Source organism: Rattus rattus, chromosome 6 (assembly GCF_011064425.1).
Source record: "Rattus rattus isolate New Zealand chromosome 6, Rrattus_CSIRO_v1, whole genome shotgun sequence".
NCBI classification, from domain to species: Eukaryota; Metazoa; Chordata; class Mammalia; order Rodentia; family Muridae; genus Rattus; species Rattus rattus.
In genome coordinates, this window is record NC_046159.1 from 157,113,513 (window position 1) to 157,136,606 (window position 23,094).

General features: G+C 40.4%; 1 protein-coding gene across 6 annotated transcripts in view; it reads left to right on the plus strand.

Annotated features, from left to right (window-relative positions):
* The first annotated feature begins 1,102 nt into the window (after positions 1 to 1,102).
* Positions 1,103 to 23,094, plus strand: part of Rbm33 (RNA binding motif protein 33) — a 107,246-nt gene continuing 85,254 nt past the window's right edge. For 2 of the 6 annotated variants that reach the window (XM_032907185.1, XM_032907186.1), the window contains exons 1-4: positions 3,133 to 5,627; positions 12,981 to 13,059; positions 17,941 to 17,989; positions 21,775 to 21,851. In XM_032907185.1, coding sequence (XP_032763076.1) covers positions 5,537 to 5,627; positions 12,981 to 13,059; positions 17,941 to 17,989; positions 21,775 to 21,851 — 296 coding nt within the window. In that variant the 5' untranslated portion in view covers positions 3,133 to 5,536. Of the gene's footprint in view, positions 1,330 to 3,132; positions 5,628 to 12,980; positions 13,060 to 17,940; positions 17,990 to 21,774; positions 21,852 to 23,094 lie in introns of those variants that run through there. The other 4 variants (XM_032907181.1, XM_032907183.1, XM_032907180.1 and 1 more) reach the window with 3 other exon arrangements.

Below are 23,094 nucleotides of genomic sequence, written 5' to 3' on the forward strand. Positions count from 1 at the left end.
TGAGTAATCTAATCCTCATTTGCTATAATTGAGATACATCTTTCTTTTTTCATATGTGATGTTATAAATATGAAGTAATTTTACCATTGTGCATGTTTTTGAGATGTCTTTCTCAAGACCAGCACTGAAATTATCTTGAAAAAACTGAGCTGGGCTTTCCATTCTGCACAGTCCAAAAATTAGGAAAAGGTGACAAGGGGTTCAAGGAATTTAAATATGAATTAATGTGTTTTCTGACAAATCTAGTTAGTCAATGAGGTTCCATGCTAGGCTTACTTTTTATTGGGCAATGACTTCATGAGGATAATTTTTTTTTTTTTAAGGAAATTGTCTTCTTCTGTTTCTTAAATGAACATTACCTAAAAGCAGGAAATTTTTTTCATCTTCTCCAACATTTTATGAGGAAAAATTTCAATCACCTAAAAGTTGAATTTCACAGGAGACATTTTTTTTCAGCCTCCAGTGACTTCCTGTGAACGTCGATGCCTGTGTCTGGAAATCTCTAACTGAATGGTGACCAGTCTCGGTGCCAGGCCTCTCCAGGGTCCACCTGCGCTGCTCCTCGGTCTTCCCAGCTCACTTTTACCCAAGGGGTTTGCTTTTGGATACTCTGGAGTCGGTCTTTGAGGCTGTGGTACCAAGCTCTCTCCCCGGGCCCTGTCTCATCGCAACACACCTCTCCTTTTCCTAGACCCTACACGCCACGGTTTCCGCCAGCGGGCGCGGACGCGAGTGCGCGTGAGTCAATGCAGCGCTCGCGCGCCTCAAACCTGGTCGCGCGGAAGCCAGACTCGGCCGTTACCGTCTTCGGCTGCGCTTCAGCTCCACAAGCCACGGCGACTCAGCCGTCGTAAAGCGCAACCGTGCCAACTGCTGCAAGGCGATTTATGACAGTCTCCGGTTCGACTTACGGCGTGTGGCCGTCCACACGCCTCCTGTCTGGAGCCTCGGCCTTCTCTCCCGGCCGAATCCGTCTCTGTGCGCGGCTCTTTTTAGCGCGCGCCGCCAGACACTCCCTGGCGGTCAGGCTCCAGGGACCTCGGGCATCCGCCCGCTGCCGGCTGGCTTTTCCGCCCGCCTTCCTCCCGGCGTGCACCGCGGCGCAGCCATGTTGCTGTAGTGTTGTTTTCTTCCTGCGGAGGCGAGGGTCCGCTGCGGGCCGCGACGCGCGGGCCTCGCCTCTGCTCGCTCGCGGGCGCCGGCCCTCGCCGCTCCCCCGCCTCCCCGGCCCGCACCAGAGCAGTCGGCCCGCCAGGGACGGCTGAAGGCCGGGCCCGGGGACCACCATGGCGGCCGCCCTGGGCGCGGGCGGAGGAGCAGGCGCTGGAGGTATGTGGGCCGCGGCGGGGACCGTAGACCGGGCAGCCTTTATGTAGGGCCTTCGTGCCGCCCTCCACAGCCGGAGCCGCCCCGGGCCTGCCGGCGCCGTTCAGGCCCGGAGCGCGGAGCGTTAGGCCCGAGGCGGCACCGCGAGGTCGGCGGCGGGCCCGCGACGGGGTCGGGGATCGGGCGGTCCTGGGACTTCCAGTCTTCCTGGAAGATTCGCCCTGGGCAGCGGCAAGCAGCCCTCTCAACGTAAGAAGAATTTCGCGGCTTATTAGACTGCTTTGAATAAACCTATTGTCATCTAAGGCAAACCTATAAGTGTTTGGCAGTATGCTTGAAAGGGATGAAGACCGGGTACAAAGGGTTAGTAACTGAACCATTTGCTTGGGTATTTTCATTTTGCAATCGTAAACGATATGGAAAGACTAACTAGTTATAAGTAAAACCGCGTTTTGTTGAATGAGGGTTTTTTGAAAGATGTGGAACAATACTTAAAAAATGACGTTTCAGGACTCGGATAAAAGGAGACCTGCACATGGTAAAATGTAGACAACAAAAGCATTTGCCAGCTAGTTCTGGCTATGGACACTTGAACTATTGTACATATTCCAGAGGTGTTTTGTCCTGCTTACAGATGTGTGTGTGTGTGTGTGTGTGTGTGTGTGTGGTGGTGGGGGGCATGTTAAACAACCCTGCTTAGGAATTCTGACCCCAGGACCGGAATGTTTGTATGACCAAACCAAAATGGCAGTGGCTGCATGCCAGAATGACATTTCTGGCAGGATGTGGTATGGTATGTCACTGCCAGCTTTCATAGATGATTTTTTTAAACACACAAATTCGAGGCTTTCTAGTTAAATTTTTAAAATACATTTTATCTGTCTTACTTAAGTAGAGAAGGTAAAAACTAACATTTTATATGTGAGTCTCAGTGTTATAGGAACTCTTGGGTCAAAGAAAAGATGAAGATGATATTTTCATCTTCCATTTGTTTTTCACTAGTGTGGATTGGGGTTTTCTAGAGGCTGCGTGGCATGTGAAGAGTTGATATTGGGGACTGTGCGCTTTTATGATTTTTTAAGTTTCTCATTTAAAACTTTAAAACACAGTGAAAACTGATAAATATCTGCACAAACAAAATTTGAGGGCTGCATGTTATTTTCAGCCAGAAAGTTTGAAGGTTATAATTTTAGAGTGCTAGGTTGGTTTTCTTGAAGTTTGGAATTTCTGTTCCATCTTACTACCTTGCCAGCGTTCTTCCTGCTTAGACACGGTCCAAACTCCTTGCAAATTCTTTTGAATATTCACCCTGGTATTCAGCAGCCTTGCAGTCCTGGAACTGCTTGAGTGCCTCACCCCATTTGCAGTGCACTGTTCCTGCCTTGAAGGACTGTGTTCTAAAAGTGTCTTTTATACTCCTATTGGTAATTGTCATCTCTGAGGCTTACTGCCTCCTCTGCTAACCTAGGCTTAGTCCTGGAAGCTTCTAGCCTCTGCACAGTCTTATCTAGGCTTAGAATGTTTTCAGCCTTGAGACTTACTGCAGAGTAAGTTTATCCATTCTAGTTCTTTCTGAACCCTGGCTGGTTCAACTTAGCTGTTCTGGCTCGAACTCCTCTCCAAGCTGACTGATTCAGTTTGGCTTCTCTGGCCTTCTCCTGAATTGCTGTTTGGCTTCAGACTAACTCAGCAATCTCGTCTAATCTGGCTCCTTCTCATTCTCTGGCTTGTTCTCTCTTCAACCTTTGTAAAACTCTCCCAGTAAAACTGCCTCCTTCCTCTTTTTCTTTCTCTGCCCTGCTTCTTAAATAGCTTCCCTTTTCTCTCTCTTCTCCTAAGAGCTGGGCATAGCCTATTCTGTCAAATCTTTCACTCGTTCATCACTTTGTCTGCCACAGAATTAGACATGCCTTTCAAACATTGGTGCTTCTACAAACTAACTTTACTTTTTTTGTTTGGGATTAAAAGCATATATTAAGGACTTGTTTTCCAGTATAGGGATTAAAGATGTGTGCTAAGGCTGATATACAACACAACTAGAAGCATGTTTTTTTTCAGTTAGTAACAATCTTGGGGTTCACAGTGTGATCAAATATCCTGTAACTGTATCCTGATTCAACACATTCTGACTCCTGAGGGAGGAGGCCTTACTAAAGAAATCATTGGTTTCTATTTATCTGTTTCCTACCTTAGTGCCTCCCTCTCCATCTAGTAACACTCTTGTTTTCTCTTGAACAATTACTTTAATCTGTAAAACTTTAAGACCTCTGAGGACAAGCATGTCTGCCTGCAATGCCATGCACCCCGAGTTCCTGACCTTGTACACGTGTTCAGCAAATATTTGATAAATCAGTTAGAGATTGAAATATTTCCTTTAAAAGAAAACAGGGCCTTTTGTCCATTAGATCTGTAATGTTTGCTAAAGAACCAACAAAGCCATTACACTAGAAATATTTACATTCTAGGTAATACCTTCTTTATATCTGTAGATTGCTTACTTGACACCTCAGTTTAGCATATTACCTGGCACAGTGACTTTCAGAGTTTTACAGTTAGATCTCACACTGACATTGTGATTTAGCACTACACAAATTTCATGGTTAGTTCTATTGTGTACTGTGCCAAACTGTGATTTCTGTTACATTACATTAAAAGACTGCTATGTTCCTGGCATGGGTTTATAATCTCAGCACTTGGAAAATTGAGGTGGAAGGGTTGTGAGTTTGAAGCCACCTGTGCTGCATAGTGAGAGTCTGTCTTTACTCCTTTCCCCAACAAAACCTGGTTATTGCCTAATCTAACTTCATTGTTAAACTAAATCCGCTAAATGTCCCAGAATTGATAGTTTAAAATTATCTCAGTATTGTAAGGGACTGATGTTTGGAGGCGGGGTTGGTAGTGGTGGTAGAAGTGGTATTTTCAGTGTCTAGAATATAACCAGAATGAACGGAATCTCTGGGTGGCCAAAATAGATAATCACAGAGGCACAGTTATGTCGATGTGAGACTCAAGGGCTTATAGGAATGAAGCATGCCCATGACTTTACATAGTAGCTGTTACCAAGTAAGGGTGGGAGAAGCATTGGGTCATATTGCACCTGTAACACTGGACATAGAGATTAGCATAAATGCAAAAGTAGGTCTTTAAGGACACATTGTAGAGCAAACAATAAATTTCAAGGTCTAGTGCTTAGCTTTGCAGTATAAAATGAAAAGTTAGAATATAAATTTTGGCAAAAACCCTCCAAGCTGATTTGTATGTTAAGACCTAACAGTTCATAAAGCAGCTCATGAACTGGGCTAAAATGAGTGCCTTGTCTCACAATTTAATAGTAATCTTGGACCTTAAATACACTGATTTTTATAGGTGAGGCAAATGTACTTGTAAAATTTTGTTTCTTGGGTCTATAGTAAAAAGAATGACCCACTGTCAACATTTACCAACATTTTGATGTTGTTTAACTCATGAATTAGGTTTTTGGTTTTTGAGGATGTGTTTTGTCAGTTTAATGTTACCTCAGTGGCCAGACAGGTTCAGTTCTACTGTGTCTAGCAAGTTAAAATGAATTTTACAGTGATTATAAGGTGTGTTTGTGACACCCTGCACACCTATTATATATGTGTTAATATGAGTGTGTGTAGGTGTGTGTCAGTGAGTGTGAAGGACAGTAGTCCATGCATGTATCACTCCTCACCAGGATTTCACTGAGCGTGAAATTCATCCATTTGATTGAGTGAGGCTGTCTGACCAGTAAGCCAGAGAGGGATTCCCTGACTCTTCCCCTGTCCTCCTTTTAGCATAGGGGGAATGGATTCAAAACTTCTGGTCCAGTTTTTTATGTGGGTACTGGGGATCTGGACAAGGTCTTTATGCTTGTGTGGCAGACACTTCATCAACTGAGACATCTTCCTAGTCCTTGAGTGTAGTTTTTCAGATAGGGAAAGATCTGAAAAACCACCTTGGAAGATAACCCTGTGCATGTTTGTACACACAGAGAACAGTGTACTTTAATAGTGTGAATAGAATGTGTATCGCACTGGGTTTGCTCGTTCACCTGAGAACCTTTCTTTTCTGTGAAGGTTAGAGATGTATCCACTTACCATTGGTATTTCTTGAGCATCTTCATTTATTTTTCTTTTTTCACTGTAGGGTGCCTGTGCGAATGTCTGAAGATGGATACCTTTAAGATTGGGCTCACTGAGGCATATGTATGGAAAGTTTGGGTAGCTACTTTCTAGTTATCCTCAACACTCAGTACCATTTTGTCATTCCATCAGTCAAATATTCCCTTTCTCTTTTAAGTGAGTCTGAATTTTTGCTAATGTAGATGGGAAAAGTAGTTTCAATGCTGTACTTTATACTACTTATAGTGCTCAAGTGAATATGTGCCTTGTAATTATGTGTTCATTCATTCACTTTTTAAAAATTGGGCAGCAAATGTATTTCTTGTTTCTAAGTTCTTGTTTTGATGATTGGCTCTTTGGTTTCCCCGTGTCCTTGTTTTAAACGCATTGTGTGATAGTTTTAGCTTTACCTTGTGACATGTATCTGCTCTTGAACATTTTCCTCTCTGAGACTTCTCCATGTCACTTCTTCTTTCCTTTCCTTATGCCTTTGTGTATCTATCAATCCAAAAGGCCTTCTTTCCTTTTCGTATGCCTTTGTATATCTATCAACCCAAAAGGCCTTGTTTTGGGTATGGTATGAACTTGGACCTTTTATGGTTCCATGTACTGAACTCCCTATCATTCTGTTATGTAGGTTTTCCTGTCAGTAGCTTTTAAATATTATGGCTTATTAGCATGTTGTATGTTCTTGTAACATAGCATTTGCTTTTCAGAATGCTTTTTGATTAACCTGGTTCAGTAAAAACAATGAACGTTATAATAACCTTCCCAAGTCTGTACAAAATTCTGTTGGTATTGTGACTTGGATTTTGATAGGGTTGTTAAAATAATTTTTGTAAAGTGGGTTTTTGATTGAGGCATTGTACTTGCCTCTTTCTGCCTCAGTCTTCATGATGCTGGAATTACATAAATTTGCTGCCATGCTTGGCTTAAGAGTGGTATTTTTATAGTATTGATTCTTTCATCCAGTATAAAGAATGTTCCACTGTCAAGTTATTTTTTTATCATTTATTACCTATCAAATATTTATTAAGTATGCATCTTATGCAAGGTACTTAGACATAGGATGTTTGAGTGAATAGGCTAGGCCTTTATAACGTAAGTTTTATATCATGTAGTTTTTTTTTTAGCACTTGTTTCTATTTTTTTAAATATTTAATGTATATCCTTCACACACTAGAAGTAGAAGAGGGAATCAAATCCCATCACTGGTTGTGAGCCATCATGTGGGTGCTGGGAATTGAACTCAGGACCTCTTAAAGAGTACCACTTTTAACCAGTGAGCCATCTCTCTGACATCTTGTTTTTCTTTCTAATAGTTGGCAATATATTGTAATTAGGTGGTGTAGTTATTTTTGTTTTTAAACATTTTTTTAAGGTTTATTTTATGTATATGAGTATGTTGTAGCTGTCTTCAGACATACGCAAGAGGTTATTGGATCCTATTACAGATGGTTGTAAGCCACCATGTGGTTGCTGGGAATTGAACTCAGGGCCTATGGAAGAGCAGTCAGTGCTCTAAACCACTGAGCCATCTCTCCAGCCCTCTACAGCCCTGTTTTCTTTTTTGTTTGTTTGTTTTTGTTTTTTAAGATTTATTTATGTATATATAAGAGTTTTCTATTTACATGCATGCCTGCATGACAGAAGAGGATATCAGATCCCATTATAGATGGTTATGAGCCACCATGCAGTTGCTGGGCATTGAACTCTTAAACCATTGAGCCATCTCTCTAGCCCTAGTTTGTTTGTTTAAACCTTTACGTTCTCACATTTCTTAGTGCTTTATAATACAAAAGCTCCCCTGTTGCCTTTGTGTGTTACAGGGTTTCTGTTGCTGTGATAAAACATCTCGACAGAAAGAAATTTAGGGAGAAAAGGGTTTATTTTAGCTTTCACATCACTCTCCAGGGCAAGAACTCAAGGTAGGAACTGATGCAGAGGTTATGAAAGAGTGCTGCTTCTCGGGGCTGGGGATTTAGCTCATGAAGGTAGAGCGCTACCTAGGAAGCGCAAGGCCCTGTCTGGGTTCGGCCCCAGTCCAAAAAAAAGAACCAAAAAAAAAAAAAAAAAAGAGTGCTGCTTCTCAGCTTGCTCCTCGGGACTAGCTCAGCTTGCTTTCTTGAACCACTACTGCCCCAGTAGACTGGACCCTCCCACACCAAATATCAATCAAGAAAATGCTCTATATACTTGCCCACAGGTCAGTCCGATGAAGGTATTTTCTCAAATGTGTTCCTTCTTCCCAGATGACTCTGTCTTGTGTCAGATTGACAGAACGCTAACCAGGACACTTTGGTAATTGTGATAGTTACAACTAGTTGGACTCTGGTTTTAATAATTTGGAGATTGAGATTTTTCTAGTTATGTAATTGTATCTGTTTTATCTTCATCTATGTCTCTCTTTTTTTGAAGTCAGGCACTTGAATAGAAAGTATTTGTCTGTCCCTCCAATACCTAGTCCAGAACAGTGGGTGGTGAGAGATGTCCTGATCTCTTTGTCTTGGTTTACAGCTCAGTGGCTGATTTTTAAATGTCTTACTTGAGTGTGACATTTGCTATATAGGTGGTTGATAGAGTTTGAATCAAGTACTTCTCTGGTTGCAGAGGCAATCATGGATCTCCCTTCTCCAGTTTCTTAATATAGTGTTGTGTTAATAGGTTCTCAGTGTTAAACAAACATGCATTCCTGGGTTCAATACCTCCTTCATTTATAAATTTGTTCTGTATTTTTGTCCACAGTTTTCTTGCTCTGTATGCTTTGTTAAAGAGTGAAAACATCTATAAGCCTGTTACAGAGAGGACCCCCCCAACCCCAACCCCAACCCCAAATACCCGGTCTCATTTTGGATTTTAATCTGTGATTACAGAGGTTGTTTCAATTGTCTTTGCATGTGAGCGCACATGTGCTGTGTTAACTGTATGCTGCTCTCTTAGTGGAAGTTCTGGGGAATTTGAAAAGTTTGAAAAATACTAAGTGTTGGAAGAATGCTTGACTGAATTACACATGGGTTTAAAGTTACTTTTAAAAATTGAAATGTCGGGTTGGGGATTTAGCTCAGTGGTAGAGCACTTGCCTAGCAAGTGCAAGGCCCTGGGTTCGGTCCCCAGCTCCGGAAAAAAAAAATTGAAATGTCAGCTTTTAGTCTACTTTTTGTAGTATTTTTTTATATTCCCAAATTAATACTATTACACTTTTAGTAGCATGCTATTAAATACAATAATAGGTTTTACTATTATGACATTTTTATACAGTATATTAATATATTTTATCATATTTAATCCTCATTAGCCTACAAAGTCTCTTTGCACTCCTACTGATCATCTTCCCAGCTAGCCCACCTTTTTTTATGTCTTTTTTTCTTTTTAGTGACTTGAGTTTAGTTGGGGTTGGTTATATAAACATGGGTGAGTACCTCTTTCTTTTTTTTACATAGAATAGGCAACCTAACAATGGTTGTAGCATTGAAGAAAATCTACCCTTCCAGCAACCATTACCTACCAGTAGATCTTCATGGGGGTGGAGGTGGTCTTCTTGAGTTGTTCCTACTTAACTGCATTAACTGGATATTTAAACACTTGGGAAGGGTTGAGGTCTTGATACAGTGTTGAACAGTCTAGTCTTGCGAGGTAATCACAGCTGCTGTGAGTTTGGGTGAGTGCTGTCAAGTCGTGTCTGGAAGACAACTTCTTTCTCCAGCACGTTCTCTTGTGCTCCTTTTCTGAGATACTCCCTAAGCTTTGGATGGGTGATGACAGATACTTGATTTAGGGCTGAACATGGAACAGCCACGGTCAGTACTTTGATCAGTTTTGAGTTTGCAGTAACCACTGCTTGAGAACCACTACAAAAAGAAGCTTTTTTGATAAAGTTTCTTTGATAAAGTCGAAGAGCAGCTTACTTAAGGGTATAAACAAAATATTCAGGAGGCAGTTTGATGAGTATATTTGCCTATTTAAGTAACAATAGTAGCTTCCCCACAATGGCTTGTGACCCTCTCCAGCCATGGACTGTTGACTAGAAGTATAGTAGTAGGAAGAAGTCCTTTCTGTGGAGCAGGCCTTAAATCCAATCAGAACATTTAATTACCCTCATCACAGTCATGGAACTGTTGCACCATTGGGCACATCTGTATTATATGTATAAAACATTCTATATTATAAAACATATTAGAAAGGCAAACAAGTCATTTCCCCCAATTGTACTTGTGCTTTCTACCTTTTGCTTACTATAGTGGCACTGTTGTGAGCACTGATACACAAATAACTTTAGGCCCTGTATTCTTTCTTTTAGGTGTATAAGAGTGGCTTGTCACATTAGTTATTGGTTTTGGGACCCACTCTAATAGAATGATTTTTATCTGAACTAATTATGTGCAAGGTCTTTGCTATTTTTTTCTTTCTTTTTTTTTTTTTTTTTTTTCTATTTTTTCGAGTTGGGGACCCCGAACCAGGGCCTTGCGCTTGCTAGGCAAGCGCCTACCATCAGCTAAATCCCAACCCCTGCTATTTCTAAATAAGCACATTCTGGGGTTATAGTGATCAGGATTTTTGATGGGCATTAATTATATGTAGTATGGTGAAAGAGTGGGCCTTGTTTCTGATCCCTATGCAGAGTTTCTAAAGTTCTTGGAATTTGTTCTCTCTTCTGCTAATGAAATGAGTGGAGAGAGGTTTCCTTAGCTGTGAAATGGGGGTTGGTTGTATGAAAAACCAACCATGTGTGTTAAGAAGTTAGATGTCCGTGTTCAAAGTTACAAGAGATGATTGCTCTAAGGAAGACCCTGTAGGATGAATTTAGGCTTCTCAGCAGCAGGGCCTCAGCTTCTCAAGTACTGAACCTTAAACCCATTTTGTATTATTGTTGCACAAAGTGCAGTGTTAGCAAGTCAGTGCTATGCAAGTCAAGCATAGCAAAACCTCTTATCTAGGAGTTGTCAGAAGGAACCATTACCTAAGCAGTTCTCAGCCATAGGAGGCTTACTGGTTTGCTAGGTATGTCTCAGAACTAAGTTGTGCAAAGGATCTGGGATCCTTCAGAAGAGCATAAAACCTCAGATGGCAATCACTGACTATTTACAAAAGGCTACCACAAAGCCTTGGTGCCATCATTCCAGAATTCATGCCAGATACAATGGCTCTCTAAAATTCTGCTACAGTTTAGAACTTTGAACTCCTAACCTTCCAGGAATACAATCAGTGTGCCCTTACTGTGCACACATCAGTGAGCTGAAGGGTGGCATATCCTTGTTCTTCACTAACTCCTCACTCAGTTGTCTTTGTAAAATTAAGTTAGTTTGACTTGTAGATTGGACTAATTAAACAGTCACTCTGTAGCATCAGCATTTCCCTTTATGTTGACAATCCCAGAATTAGGGGTTCATTCAACAGCACTGTTCCCACTCACTGAAGATGACAGATGAGGTCCAGGCTACCCACTGTGATACTTGGGCAGGCTTAAGGTCTTCACATTAGTGGACGAGTTCACTGGGAACGAAAGAGCTGTTTGGCTTGTTTTCATTGCCTGATTGTGCCTTTGCGAGAGTAGATGTAGGTTCTGATGGTACTCAGTCAGATTTTCCGTTGGTTTTGGTGATGCTTTATGTAAAAGAACCTTGCTTTGTTTAAGAACAAAGTTTTTCTTTTGTGCTTTTACAGAGTATTGATGCAGATTCACTTTGTTTAATTTTTATCATGGTCATACATTGTGGGTGAATTTTCCCTTACCTTACTGTATTGAGGTATTTAAAGATAATCCTTTTAGGTCACTGGCTGGCTAGGGATTTTAGTAACCTCATTCAAGAAGAGATGGAATAGATAGTATTTGTAGAGATGGTTTGGAAGTTATTTAATGGACAACAACCTGCCCGAGTAAATAAGTGCAGCACCCATGGACATGGTAGAGATGAATTGTTACTCTATTGCGGTATCCAAGATATACATAGTTTTAAATGAAAAATCAGCTTGTACAAAGGACCCAGGAAAGTATGATCTACCCCCAGGAGGAAAAGAAACAGCAGCCACCTACCAGGAGACCCAGAAATACTTTGAAATAACTGTCTAAGAAACCCTAGACCCCAAAAGAAGAAACCAAAATAAATGACCATTATTGTATATATAATTAGAATTTAGGAGAACAGCATGCTCAGAAAGAGACAGAAATAAAGAGGAAGCAAGGGGCATTTCTAGATCTGAAAAGTAAGATCCCTGAAATAGTATTTTGACAGTTTAGTAGAAGATTGAGCAAGTGTGGAGGTCTATGAGAGTATCCATTTAATGGAGAAGAGGGGGAAAAGCATGTGGGATATCACATGTGCATGTCTAGGAGAGCACAGGGATGACAGATAAAGGCTAAGAACTTACCCTTAGATTCAGGTAGGAGATAAAAGCGTAAATGTCTAAACACTACAAAGAGGGTAGCTGGATGGAAAGTTGCTGGTAGGAGATTAGACAGTCTCTGGGGATCCCAGTATCACTCTTTTCCAGTTCCGGGTGATACTTGTCTAGAAGCCTCACTGTCTGGTCTGACATGGCCCTTTCTCTGTATTGTCTTGTCTACAAATTTCCTTTTCCTCATAAGGGCACCAGTCATTGATTTAGTGTCCTCTTAATGTCCAGTGTTATCTCAACTTAAAGTCATTTTCACCTTATTTCAGAAAACAGCAACAGGAAATAATTTTCACACATCACCTAATTACATTATTGTAGATCTGTTAATCAGAAGAGCTTGGTTGCAGCTTTTATTTTCATCTCTGTGAAAGATAGCTTTGCAGGCTATAAGGCACTCTGAGTTTTCCTTTACTCCCTGAACCCCCCAACTCCTGGTTCTGGGGATGAGCAGCATTTATTCTCGTTACCTTATAGTGATGAACCTTTTCTCCTCTTTAGATTTTCTGTCTTTGGCTTTGGGGCATTTTAACTGGGGCACATGTTTGTGTGTGTATGTGCGTGCACACACATACACAAGCACACATGCTTATTGTGTTGTAAGTTAAATTTGTTGAGTTTTTCTAGATATGAAAGTTGATTGTTTTCCAGTAAATTTGGGAAGTTTTCAGCCACATTCTCAGATGTTTGTCCTGCTCCTTTGTACCCTTTATCTGGTATTTCTTTTGGTTTATATTCATGGGATATTGGTAGTCCACAATAGTGCTACAATAGTGGTCATTTGATGTTTTTTCCTATTTTGCCTGTTTGAGTATGCTTTTATGACCCCTGTGGACTTATTTGGAAAATTGTGAAGGTTGAAAAAATTATTATGAGTCTCTAACTTTTAACAAGTCATTTTTGTAGTAATAAGTTATAATTTAAGAATGCTGTTCTTGCTGTATTTTCATGCCTAGTAGTCAGTACATTTTGGATTGCTTTTATTAAAAAAACTAATGTTTCAGCATGGCTGAGGATTTATTATTGCTATATATGGATAATCTGAAGGGTTAGGCTGAACTTCTAAGGAAGCTGTCCTAGCAATTGCCATGTATCTGTCTTAATTTAACAAAACTGACTTGAGTGGACCCTTATTCACAGATGATGACTTTGACCAGTTTGACAAGCCTGGTGCAGAACGGTCCTGGAGAAGAAGAGCTGCTGACGAGGACTGGGACAGGTATGTCCATACTTGGGCTCCCCCACAGTGCCTTGTGTGATGTCTGTGATCCTGTGCTGGAGACAGAGATCTTTACCAAAGACAGTGTGCTGGCCCTTTGGTGCCCTGTCCTACATGGACCTCCTGCTGGACTGATGGGAGGTCTCTTCAGGCTGTACCAGGGCCAGGTCCAAGTTTATCTTGTAAATAGCTGTGTGGAGCATGTAGACCCACACTATGACCATTTGAATGCCACAGTATCTTTTGGTATATATCCTACCCAGTAGTTAGCAAGACTTTAAACATTTTGTCATTTAATATCAATTAACTTTTAATTTTGTTTCCCTAACTAGTAGTGCAGGTGGTGCCTGCTTTGTAAACCACAGTTGCACACACAGTGAAGAATAGTTGGTGATGGCTGATGTCATCTCAGTGTGGCAGGTGCCTCTGGAGCAGGGGAGCTCTACTTTTAGAGGAGGCATGCTGGTGGTGCACAGGCTGGCTGTGTTAGGTGCTGAGGCGAGTGAACAAAAAATATGCTATGGTTATGGGCTGATTTAATTTAAGAACAAGTGCCCAGGAGTTTACAGAATGATTTACAATGGAATCTTGAATAATCAACCTAAGATAGAGTAGTTAGCCTTTCCTGACTCATTCATTGCTCAGTCAGGATTCCAGAGAGGAATATTAGGGCGTGAAAGAGATGTATTTTATTTGTGTGGGTGGAGGTGGGGGAGATATTATTGTTTGATTCTGACAAAGTTAATTGTTTTCAACAGAGTACAGTCTACCTGAATTTGATTGCACTGTTTGATACTTAACTTATCCAGACTTTCAGGCATATGTGGAAGTATGATAGATAGAGCACTGCCAACCCACTGTACTGTCAGCCAGCTTGGGTGATTATCAGTTTTTATACAGTCTGCAAGCCCTCAAATCAGATGTAGGTTACTTGGAAACATTTGAGGATATTTCTTAAAATACACAGTACTTACACATACAGCCATATTGCATCTAAGGAAAATCCCTGACTATACATGCCTGATTGTTGTTCATATTTTCCCTATTACCTGTTATGTTTGTATGTGTGCCTGTATCCATGCATTTTCACACAGTGCAGTTACATGTCTGCTTTCCTATGGTTTGAGGTTAGATCCAGATAAAGGTCTGTACTTTAAAGTATTGGTTCTTCCCATTTGTGTTGTCTGTTGCTACAGTGAAGTGCTTGGACAGTTAACATAGAAAGTTGTGTGCCCTATAGTTTTAGATGCTCTACTTTGTAATTGAGGGCCCCAATTAGCTTTGGGCCTCTGATGAGGAAGCATATTATGGGAGAGGCATGTGGCCAAGTAAAACCACTCATGTTATGAGCCAGAAACATACTCATGTCCCATTATTTCCTGGGATCTCTTGCTAGTCCCTGTCTACTCAGAGTCCCATTACCTTTACCAGCACCACCCTGGAGACCATGATTTTAGCTGAATCATGGCCTTTGGAGGTTGGTCATCAGAACTGAAGCTTTTAGTTCTTTGTGAAAGAAACAAAATGATGTTTTCTAGGATTTCTGCTTGGCTTCCTATCTATATAGTCTAACCAACCCCCTTGTATTTTATGTTCATGAATATAAGTATAAAGGTTGTTCACATTGAAGTCTTAGTTTAGTGGGTCAGTATGTGGAAACCTCTCATTTCTATCTTGTACCTCCACTAGGAGCCAAACACTTCTGGAGGACTTAATGTAGTCACAGTGGTTTGTTTCCTGTAGTGTGTCTGTTAACTGTGTAAGTTCTTCCAAGGCACAGATCAGACAGGTGTCTTAGTCAGGGTTTCTATTCCTGCACTAACATCATGACCAAGAAGCAAGTTGGGGAGGAAAGGGTTTCAGTTTACACTTCCATGTTGCTGTTCATCACTAAAGAAAGTCAGAACTGGAACTCAAGCAGGTCAGGAAGCAGGAGCTGATGCACAGGCCATGGAGGGATGTTACTTACTGGCTTGCTTCCCCTGGCTTGCTCAGCTTGCTCTCTTATAGAACCCAAGACTAAAAGCCCAGGGTAGTACCATCCCACAATGGGCTGGGCTCTCCACCTTGATCACTAATTGAGAAAATACCTTACAGCTGGATCTCATGGAGGCATTTCCTCAAGGGAGGTTTCTTTCTCTGTGATAACTCCAGCTCATGTCAAGTTGACACACAACACCAGCCAGTACAGCAGATTTTCATTTGCTCCTAAGCAAAGTAATTTTGCTTAAGATTTTCCAAAGTAATTATCTATAACATCTTCTACTCCTGAGCATTGGTTTAGAATAATTTTAAAGCATAGAGTCTTATCAGTTGTGTTTAATCTGTGGTACTTATTCTCTTATGGGGGTCAGACTGCTCTAATAGTCCCTTAATTAGAATTTATACCGGTTGGCTTCTGAATCTGTCTATTGTTAGGACTTGTAGTTTTTGGCAGCTTCCTTCCTGCTATGTAGGTTGGTCATGGTGTGAGGAAGCCTGGTTTTATTACTCTCCTCAGTATGGGTAGCAGTTGTCTCTGTAAACCAGCTTCTTTTCCCACCTGGTCTGCAGTATGATGTTTGCACATTCAAGATTCTGTGCTTTGCATGTTTTGATACTGTTTAAGTATCAAACATTTTCTGCCTGCTGCATAATGGAGAAGTTTGGAAGAATGGTTATTATGAAAACCTCTTGTCATGTTGTATCAGTGGAGATTTGCAAGAGAATATGGTGATGCTGACTTAGCATCTGAAAGATGTTCAGGCAACATAGGCACACACTGAGATCTTAATTGAGAATCATTTAATGAAATTGTATTTAGGGAGCAGGCTTAAGGAGTGAGGGGGACCCACCCAGAACATAGTGGTTCCTGTCTAGGCCTCGGGGAGGACAGGTATGGGACTGAACCAGAAGCCGCAGGTGGGGACAACTATGTGAGCCATTCCTGGAGGACACAGTTCAACTCCAGAATGAGTGAAAGACTAGAGTGGATAGGAGCCAGAAGGCAGTAGACTGAGTTCTCAAGCAACGGCCATGCTGTCATACATAGCCAGGTGACCGACACACAAACACAGTCATTCAAAATCCATTTGTTTTCAATGCTCTTACTTGTTAGCAAAAGTTGCACGTTCTTTGTAGTTTTTCTGGTATAATTATGAAGACCTCTCTTATTACCATCCCAATTAATGTGTCCTGAGAAAGTCCATCCTCATTTCTTAAAGCTGTGTTTCAAAGAGGTGCTTGCATGCTTTTATCACATAGACTCAGGTTCTCAGATAGGCGTTGCCTGGCAGCTTATTTCCCTACCCTGACGGGAGGAATGTAACACAGAAGATAATCCAGTCCTACATTATTGGTTTTAAAATATTGGCACTATGCAGAAGTCAGAAAGATAATTTTTAAAGTCCTTGTCTTGCATCTCTCTTTGTCTCAGGTTATTTAAGCTCTTGTCCATATTTCTAGTTATAAAGTGAGGTTATAAGACTACAGGATAACTTAACAGTAACTTAGGAGCCTTTAGCATATGAAGTGAATGATTTTTCCAGGTTGTTTCTAGTTCTGAAAGGCTTTTTAGGAGTGTGTATTTCACTTAAAACTCCATCTCTACATTCTTAGAGCTTCTACTATTGTGTTCAGCAACATACTAAAATAGTAAATTAGTACTGGTGTTAATCTCAAAACCTACAGAAAATTTAAACTGGAGCCTAAGTAGTCTTAGTAAGAGTATTTGTACAGTTAGATTTTCCTGGACCTGCTCTGTATCTTCATGACTTAAATTGTATTTTTCTTATGTTGGTCCATAAAGACATTTGCTTCTAAAAAGTCAGTTCCCTGTAATTAAAAACATATCTAGTAGTAACCATTTTCACTTAATAAAAAATAATTGTCTTGACATGTTTTCTTTGCCTTGGGGGCCTAGATGTTGTATCTACATATATGCTATCACATATGTACCGGTGTTAAGAATATAGAAACAGAACTGCTTTGGGAACAAAAACAACAACAAAAAAACCAACCAACCAAACAAACAAACAAAAAAAAACAAATGGGGATGGTAAGAGAGGGAATATCTTGTACACCTGAGTGGAAATGGTCTGTGGTCTTTGATAAGGAAGTGGAAAGTATTTCAACCTTCATGATGTGTTATAGACTCCCTCTGGAGCCTTAAGAAAACCTATTGTAGTGACTTTATTACAAAAGCATGCTGGGAAACCTGGCAAGTGACCACTGTGATTTCCAGACCACACTCCTGGGATACTGCATAGAATTTTATAACTTCATCATAATCTTAAAATTTTCTTTAAAATATTAAGGTGTGTGTGTGTGTGTGTGTGTGTGTGTGTGTGTGTGTGTGTGTGTGTGTGTGTATGCCGTGTGAGTGCCGTGCTCTTGGAGGCCAGAATGGAATGTTGAATCCTCAGTGCTATACTTGAAGTTCCCTGACATGGGTGCAGGAAATTGAACTCTTAGTCTTGCAGGTGCTCTTAACTGCTAAGCCACCCACTGCTTCAGCTCAATCATTTTAAGTTTCTTTTGGTTTCTGCTAGTTGGATGAGTATCACATGATTTCTTGTGGGGTTTTTTTTCTTCCCGGTTAATAATATTGAGCACCTTTTTCTTTGCATATATCTCATTTTGCTGATTATTCAGGTTCAAAGGGAATACAGTACTTTATACAGTGCCAAGCTTAAGTCTAGCAAGCCACCTTCTGTATTGAGCCTGACCTTAGCTGACAGACAGATTTGTTCATGTATCCTTGAGAATATCCTTTTTGTAGAGGAAGGAAAGTATAGCTACCTGGAAGTTCTCATACCCTGGAGCTTTTACTGGATTTTTGAGTGACTACTGTTCATTTTCTAGTCTTAATAGGAGTGCCATTTTGCATTTTTCTTTCCCCAGTGAACTTGAAGATGACTTGCTTGGAGAAGATTTACTGTCTGGCAAAAAGGTAAAGAAAAACAAAAAAAAAAAAGATTGCTTACAAGAATTACTTAATTATACCTAAAACAGAGACATACCACAATCACTTGTGTAGGGGGTAGATTTTTAGAAAGCTGAGCATGGGACCAGAAGTTTGTAAATGGAGTGATTGTTTTGTTGCTGTAGATTGACCCAGAGCTTCACAGATGCCCAGCATGTATTCTGCCCTGGGGTTATTACTCCACCAGCCCAGCAGAATGGCTGGTTATTAGTAGATGCTTCAGATTACCATGGAGAGCAAGTATTCTTAGTTCCTGCTGTGTCCAACTCTAGCAGGTATCAGAATCAGGATAACAGTAGCATAAAACATGCATTTGCCTTAAAGGAATGAAGTGCTTATAGGTTTGTTACTTTATGTTGTGGTGCTAGAAGGTGCAGTGGGAATATTCACTGACAGCTTAAAGGTAAATTTGCCAAGCTATATTGTGTAACAGATCTGCATATATAAAAGTTAAAATTCTCATGGGAACTTTCTAGACCTTTTGATTAAGCACCTTTGAAACATTATCTTTAACATGTGTACTGTCTATAATATACTTCCAGTCAGTTTTATGAAATCATGTAAAAAGTAGAATTGTGAAGCATGAGATGAAAGTGAGAATTTTCTTTGTGGGCAGGTGGTATGTGTACTTGAGGTTCATGTGGAGGTCAGGTTGACGTTCTGCACCTCTTAACTCTTCTCTATTTATTGAAGCAAGGTCTCTAGCTGATTGGCTAGGATTCTGCTTCCATTTGCGGAGTTCTTGGGTCACAGGTGGACCACTATGCCCACCAAGTTTTTGTGTAGGTGCTGGGAATCTTGAATTCCAGTCCTTGATTAGTGAGTGCTTTATTCACTGAGCCACCTCCCTCGTTTGCCTAAAGTGAATTAACATTTTTTGGTTTACTAAATAGTTTAAAAACATTTTCTGTTTTCACTTAGTGTCTTAGTTAGGGATTTACTGCTGTGAACAGACACCATGACCAAGGTAAGTCTTATAAATGACATTTAATTGGGGCTGGTTCAGAAGTTCAGCCCATTATCATCAAGGCTGGAACATGGCAGCATCCAGGCGTGCATAGTGGAGGAGGAGCTGAGAGTTCTACATATGAGGACTGCTAACAGAACACTTACTGGCTTCCAGGTGGCTACGATGACAGTCTTAAAATCCACATCCACAGTGACACACCCACTCCAACAAGGCCGTACTTACTTCAATAGGGCCACACCTTCTAATAGTGCCACTCTCTGGGCTGAGCATATCCAAGCTTATCAAACTTAGTATTAACATATGCTTAATATTAAGCATTAATGCTATTTGTAAGTGCGTTCAGTGTTTATGTATGAGAGAGGTTATGTATATGTGTGTGTGTGCTTATGTATGTTCATATGTGCATGTGGAGGCCAAAGGTTGCTGCTACATGTCTTGTTCAATTGCTTGCCGCCTTAATTTTTGAGATTGATTTCCTCACTGAACCTGGAGCTCACCAGTTTTGCTAGACTGGCTAGTCAGTGAGCCCAAGGGATCTTCTGTCTTGACCTCTCTAGTGGTAGAATTCTAGGTTCATGGTGCTGGGGATTGAACTCAGGTTCTTATGCTTGTGTGACAAGCACCTCATTGAGTCTTCTCCTGGGTCCTCGGTGTAATTCTTTGTACTTCATTTTCAAGTCTTAAAATTGTTAGGGTTCACATTGTTAAGAACTATACTCATGTTCATTATGCATTCAGTTAAGACTTTCAGACAGTTTAGTAGTCTTGGGCTCTGGATTCATCCTGGTCCTGCTTTCACTCTCTCTCTAATTCTTCTGTAGTGATTGAATGTGATTTAGAATGTGACTGACTCAGTCAGTCCATCTGTCCATTGTGTTTGTCCCATCGTGTGTGTGTGTGTGTGTGTGTGTGTGTGTGTGTGTGTGTGTGACACTGTTGTGTGTATGACACTATCTCATCCTTAATGTCCTAGTCCACTGGCTCTTACAGTCTTCTTACCTTCTCTTCCTAGTGTTAATGGCTATTTTATAAATGTTTGTTGAAGTTTTTCTCTTAACCAGCTAGCTCCCAAATGTTTGAGACTGGACTATTATATCTATTTAACAAGCTGGCTGGAGGAAGTCCAGCTCTGTTCTTTCCCCTGCCCATCTGTAATGGGATCTGATGCCCTCTTCTGGTGTGTCTGAAGACAGCTACAGAGTACTCATATAAATAAATAAATATTTAAAAAAAAAAAAAAAGATCCCAATCTTAGCTGCCTGGATACCAGCCTTCTCCTGCTTGCCTTTGAAACAAGATGTAGAATTTTCAGCTCCTCCTGCACCATGCCAGCCTGGAAGCTGCCATGCCCCCACCTTGATGACAACAGACTGAACCTCTAAACATGTAAGTCAGCCCCAATTAAATGTTGTCCTTTATTATTAGAGTTGCCTTGGTCATGGTGTCTGTTCACAGCAGTAAAACCCTAAGACGGGCTCTGTCGTAAGTGCCAGTGTTTGAGAACCCTTTTGTCCCCATTTTTAAAAACCCTGCTGTTCTATTGAAACTCCTCAATTTTAGGTGTTTTGGAGGGGACTTTTTTATGTTTCCTTGGGAAGATGAGGCAAAGGATTTTGTAAGCACTTCCTGCCACTCTGTGGTCTTTGGGACCTTTGAGCCTTCCTGTTTTCTTCTTGACTGTTTGGGTAGCTGGTTATATCACTAAAGCTAATTTGTTTTAGATCTGTTTATTATAGGTCCATCCTGTTGTGTGGAAGCACAGCTTTGAGTGGCTTATTTGACTGTTGAGATAGATAAGGTCTTTTGAGCTAATAATATTTTCCTAGAATTATTTTTGACTACTAGAAATACTATTATAAAAAAATACACACTTAATGTATTAACACAGTTAGGGTTAAATTTAACCTTACTCAGACACTTGTTGTTTCATTTAAGAAGTAAAAAATCAAGTCAGTTTTTCTTTCTTCACTTGGAGTTTTGAGTGAGTAGGGGTGGGGGTGGGACATGCATTTGCCTTTTGGAAGGATATCCCCCTTTTAGACTTAGGAAAACTTTTAGTAGAGGAAGAAAGTTGAACCACCCCTCTGTCTAGAATATTGAGACATATTTAACCCAGCTTAGAATTTAGAACTTTAGCAGATCACTCTGATGCCTCGACATACTAATGAGATGGGTGACAACATTGGGAGACCTGAGCTATTATTTGTATTTTCATGCTGTCTGTTTTGGGAAAGCTGAAGTTATGTTTCTAATTGGTATAATTTCTGATCCAGTGACCTTGAAAACAGCTTGTATCAGATTTGTATCTCTTGTTTAAAATCTTCAGATTTTTGTTTCTGTCATTGTTGGTCATTTTAAGGCTTCATTCATTTTTGAAGCTGACCTTCAGCTTACAGAGATAGCCTGCCTGTGCCTGTGCTGGGATTAAAGACGTGTCATTGTGCCAGGCAAGGCAGCCATTCTTGTTTATTTTGGTTAAGGAAAAATTGTTAACAGATTCCCTTGCAGGGCTGTCTTAACCTCTTTCTTTTGTGCTAGAATTATAATAAATGTGACCATTATGTTTGCTTGATATTTACTTGTCTGTGGCATTAAAAATTTCTCAGGTGTTAGCCAGTATGTGAGCTCTTCAGATTCTCTATGCCAATGCCAGACTGAGCAAACTTGGATGGCAAGAGGTCAAGCAGTAGGTTAGAAGCAACCCTCTCAGGGTCAGCTTGTGCTTGGTAAGAAGTCTTCTTATGGAAGTGACACAAATTAATTAATTTCTTTTTTTAATTAGAATCAGTCGGATTTGTCAGATGAAGAGCTGAATGATGATCTTTTACAGAGTGATAATGAAGATGAAGAAAATTTCAGGTATTCAATGTTAACATTAAAACTGGATGATAAAAAAATAAAAAAAACCAAAAAAACAAAACTGGATGATATTTAACTAAATTGATGAGAGTTGTTTATATATTTTGTAATTATAATGAGTAATTGAATAATGTGGTATTGGATTTCTAACAGACAGTTACATTCTGAATTGGATATTGTTGTATTCTATGTGGAAGCCATATAGATTGTCCCCATAAATAGGTCCCAGATTGTCCCCATGGCTTAAAGTCATGTATGCCCTTCAGAGCAGGTTGTGAAAGCTCAGTGCTGTCTGCTTGGAGTGTGGTGGTCTCTGACTTGATGCAAGCGGCTGCTGTTTTTGTTTTCCTTTTCAGACAGTTTTTAATTGATACCGCTCTGGAGAAGTATTTAGAAATACTCATTTTTCTGTTTTTAGGAAGACAACAAGGGAAAAATATACACATCCTCCTGGGTTATATATGTAATTGCAGATACATCATAGGAAGGCCATTAGATTTGAAACCTGTTTTTTCATATGGTTTGTGACTAAAAGTATACTTTTAAATTATTCTACTAGCAAGATGCATTTGCCAATTCTCTTCTTTGATATCATGAATTGTATTTTGATCTTTTGAGTGAATTTGGCTTTGAAATGTATCTTTGGAGTTTGGCCAGATGTTTGAAGTCTATGGTGTGCTCAGTTTTGCTTTATAGGCTCCTTGCTGTGAGCACAGATTTACTTTATGGTCTTGAATCTGAAATCTTGTGTGTACGTGTGTGTGTGTGTATATATACATACTTAACTTAATTAAAAAATTGTACATAGCAATGCATGTCTGTGTAACACCTGTGTGTCTTCTGACACCAGAAGAGGGTGTCAGAACCTCTGAAACTGGAGGTACAGAGCAGCCATGTGGTTGTGAGCAACCATGTGGGCATTGGGACTAGAACTTGGGTCTCCCAGAAGAACAAGCCAGTGTTCTTAACAGCTGAACCCTGTCTCCAACCCCTGCATTTGAACTCTTTTGAGATGTTTGCACTTTAGTAGGTAGTGATAATAATTACCTATAATATGGGTTTTGTGGTTTTAAGACCCTTTGCTCTCTTATGAAGAAACTGCTAGTTTTTGGGTTTAGTTTTAGTGTAGGCTGTCCTGACTCATGTCAATCCTCCTGTGTCAGCATCCTGAGTGCTGGAATTATAGATGAGCCATCACAGCTGGTTCTGTATCAATTATTTTTTAAAATATATTTGTGACTAG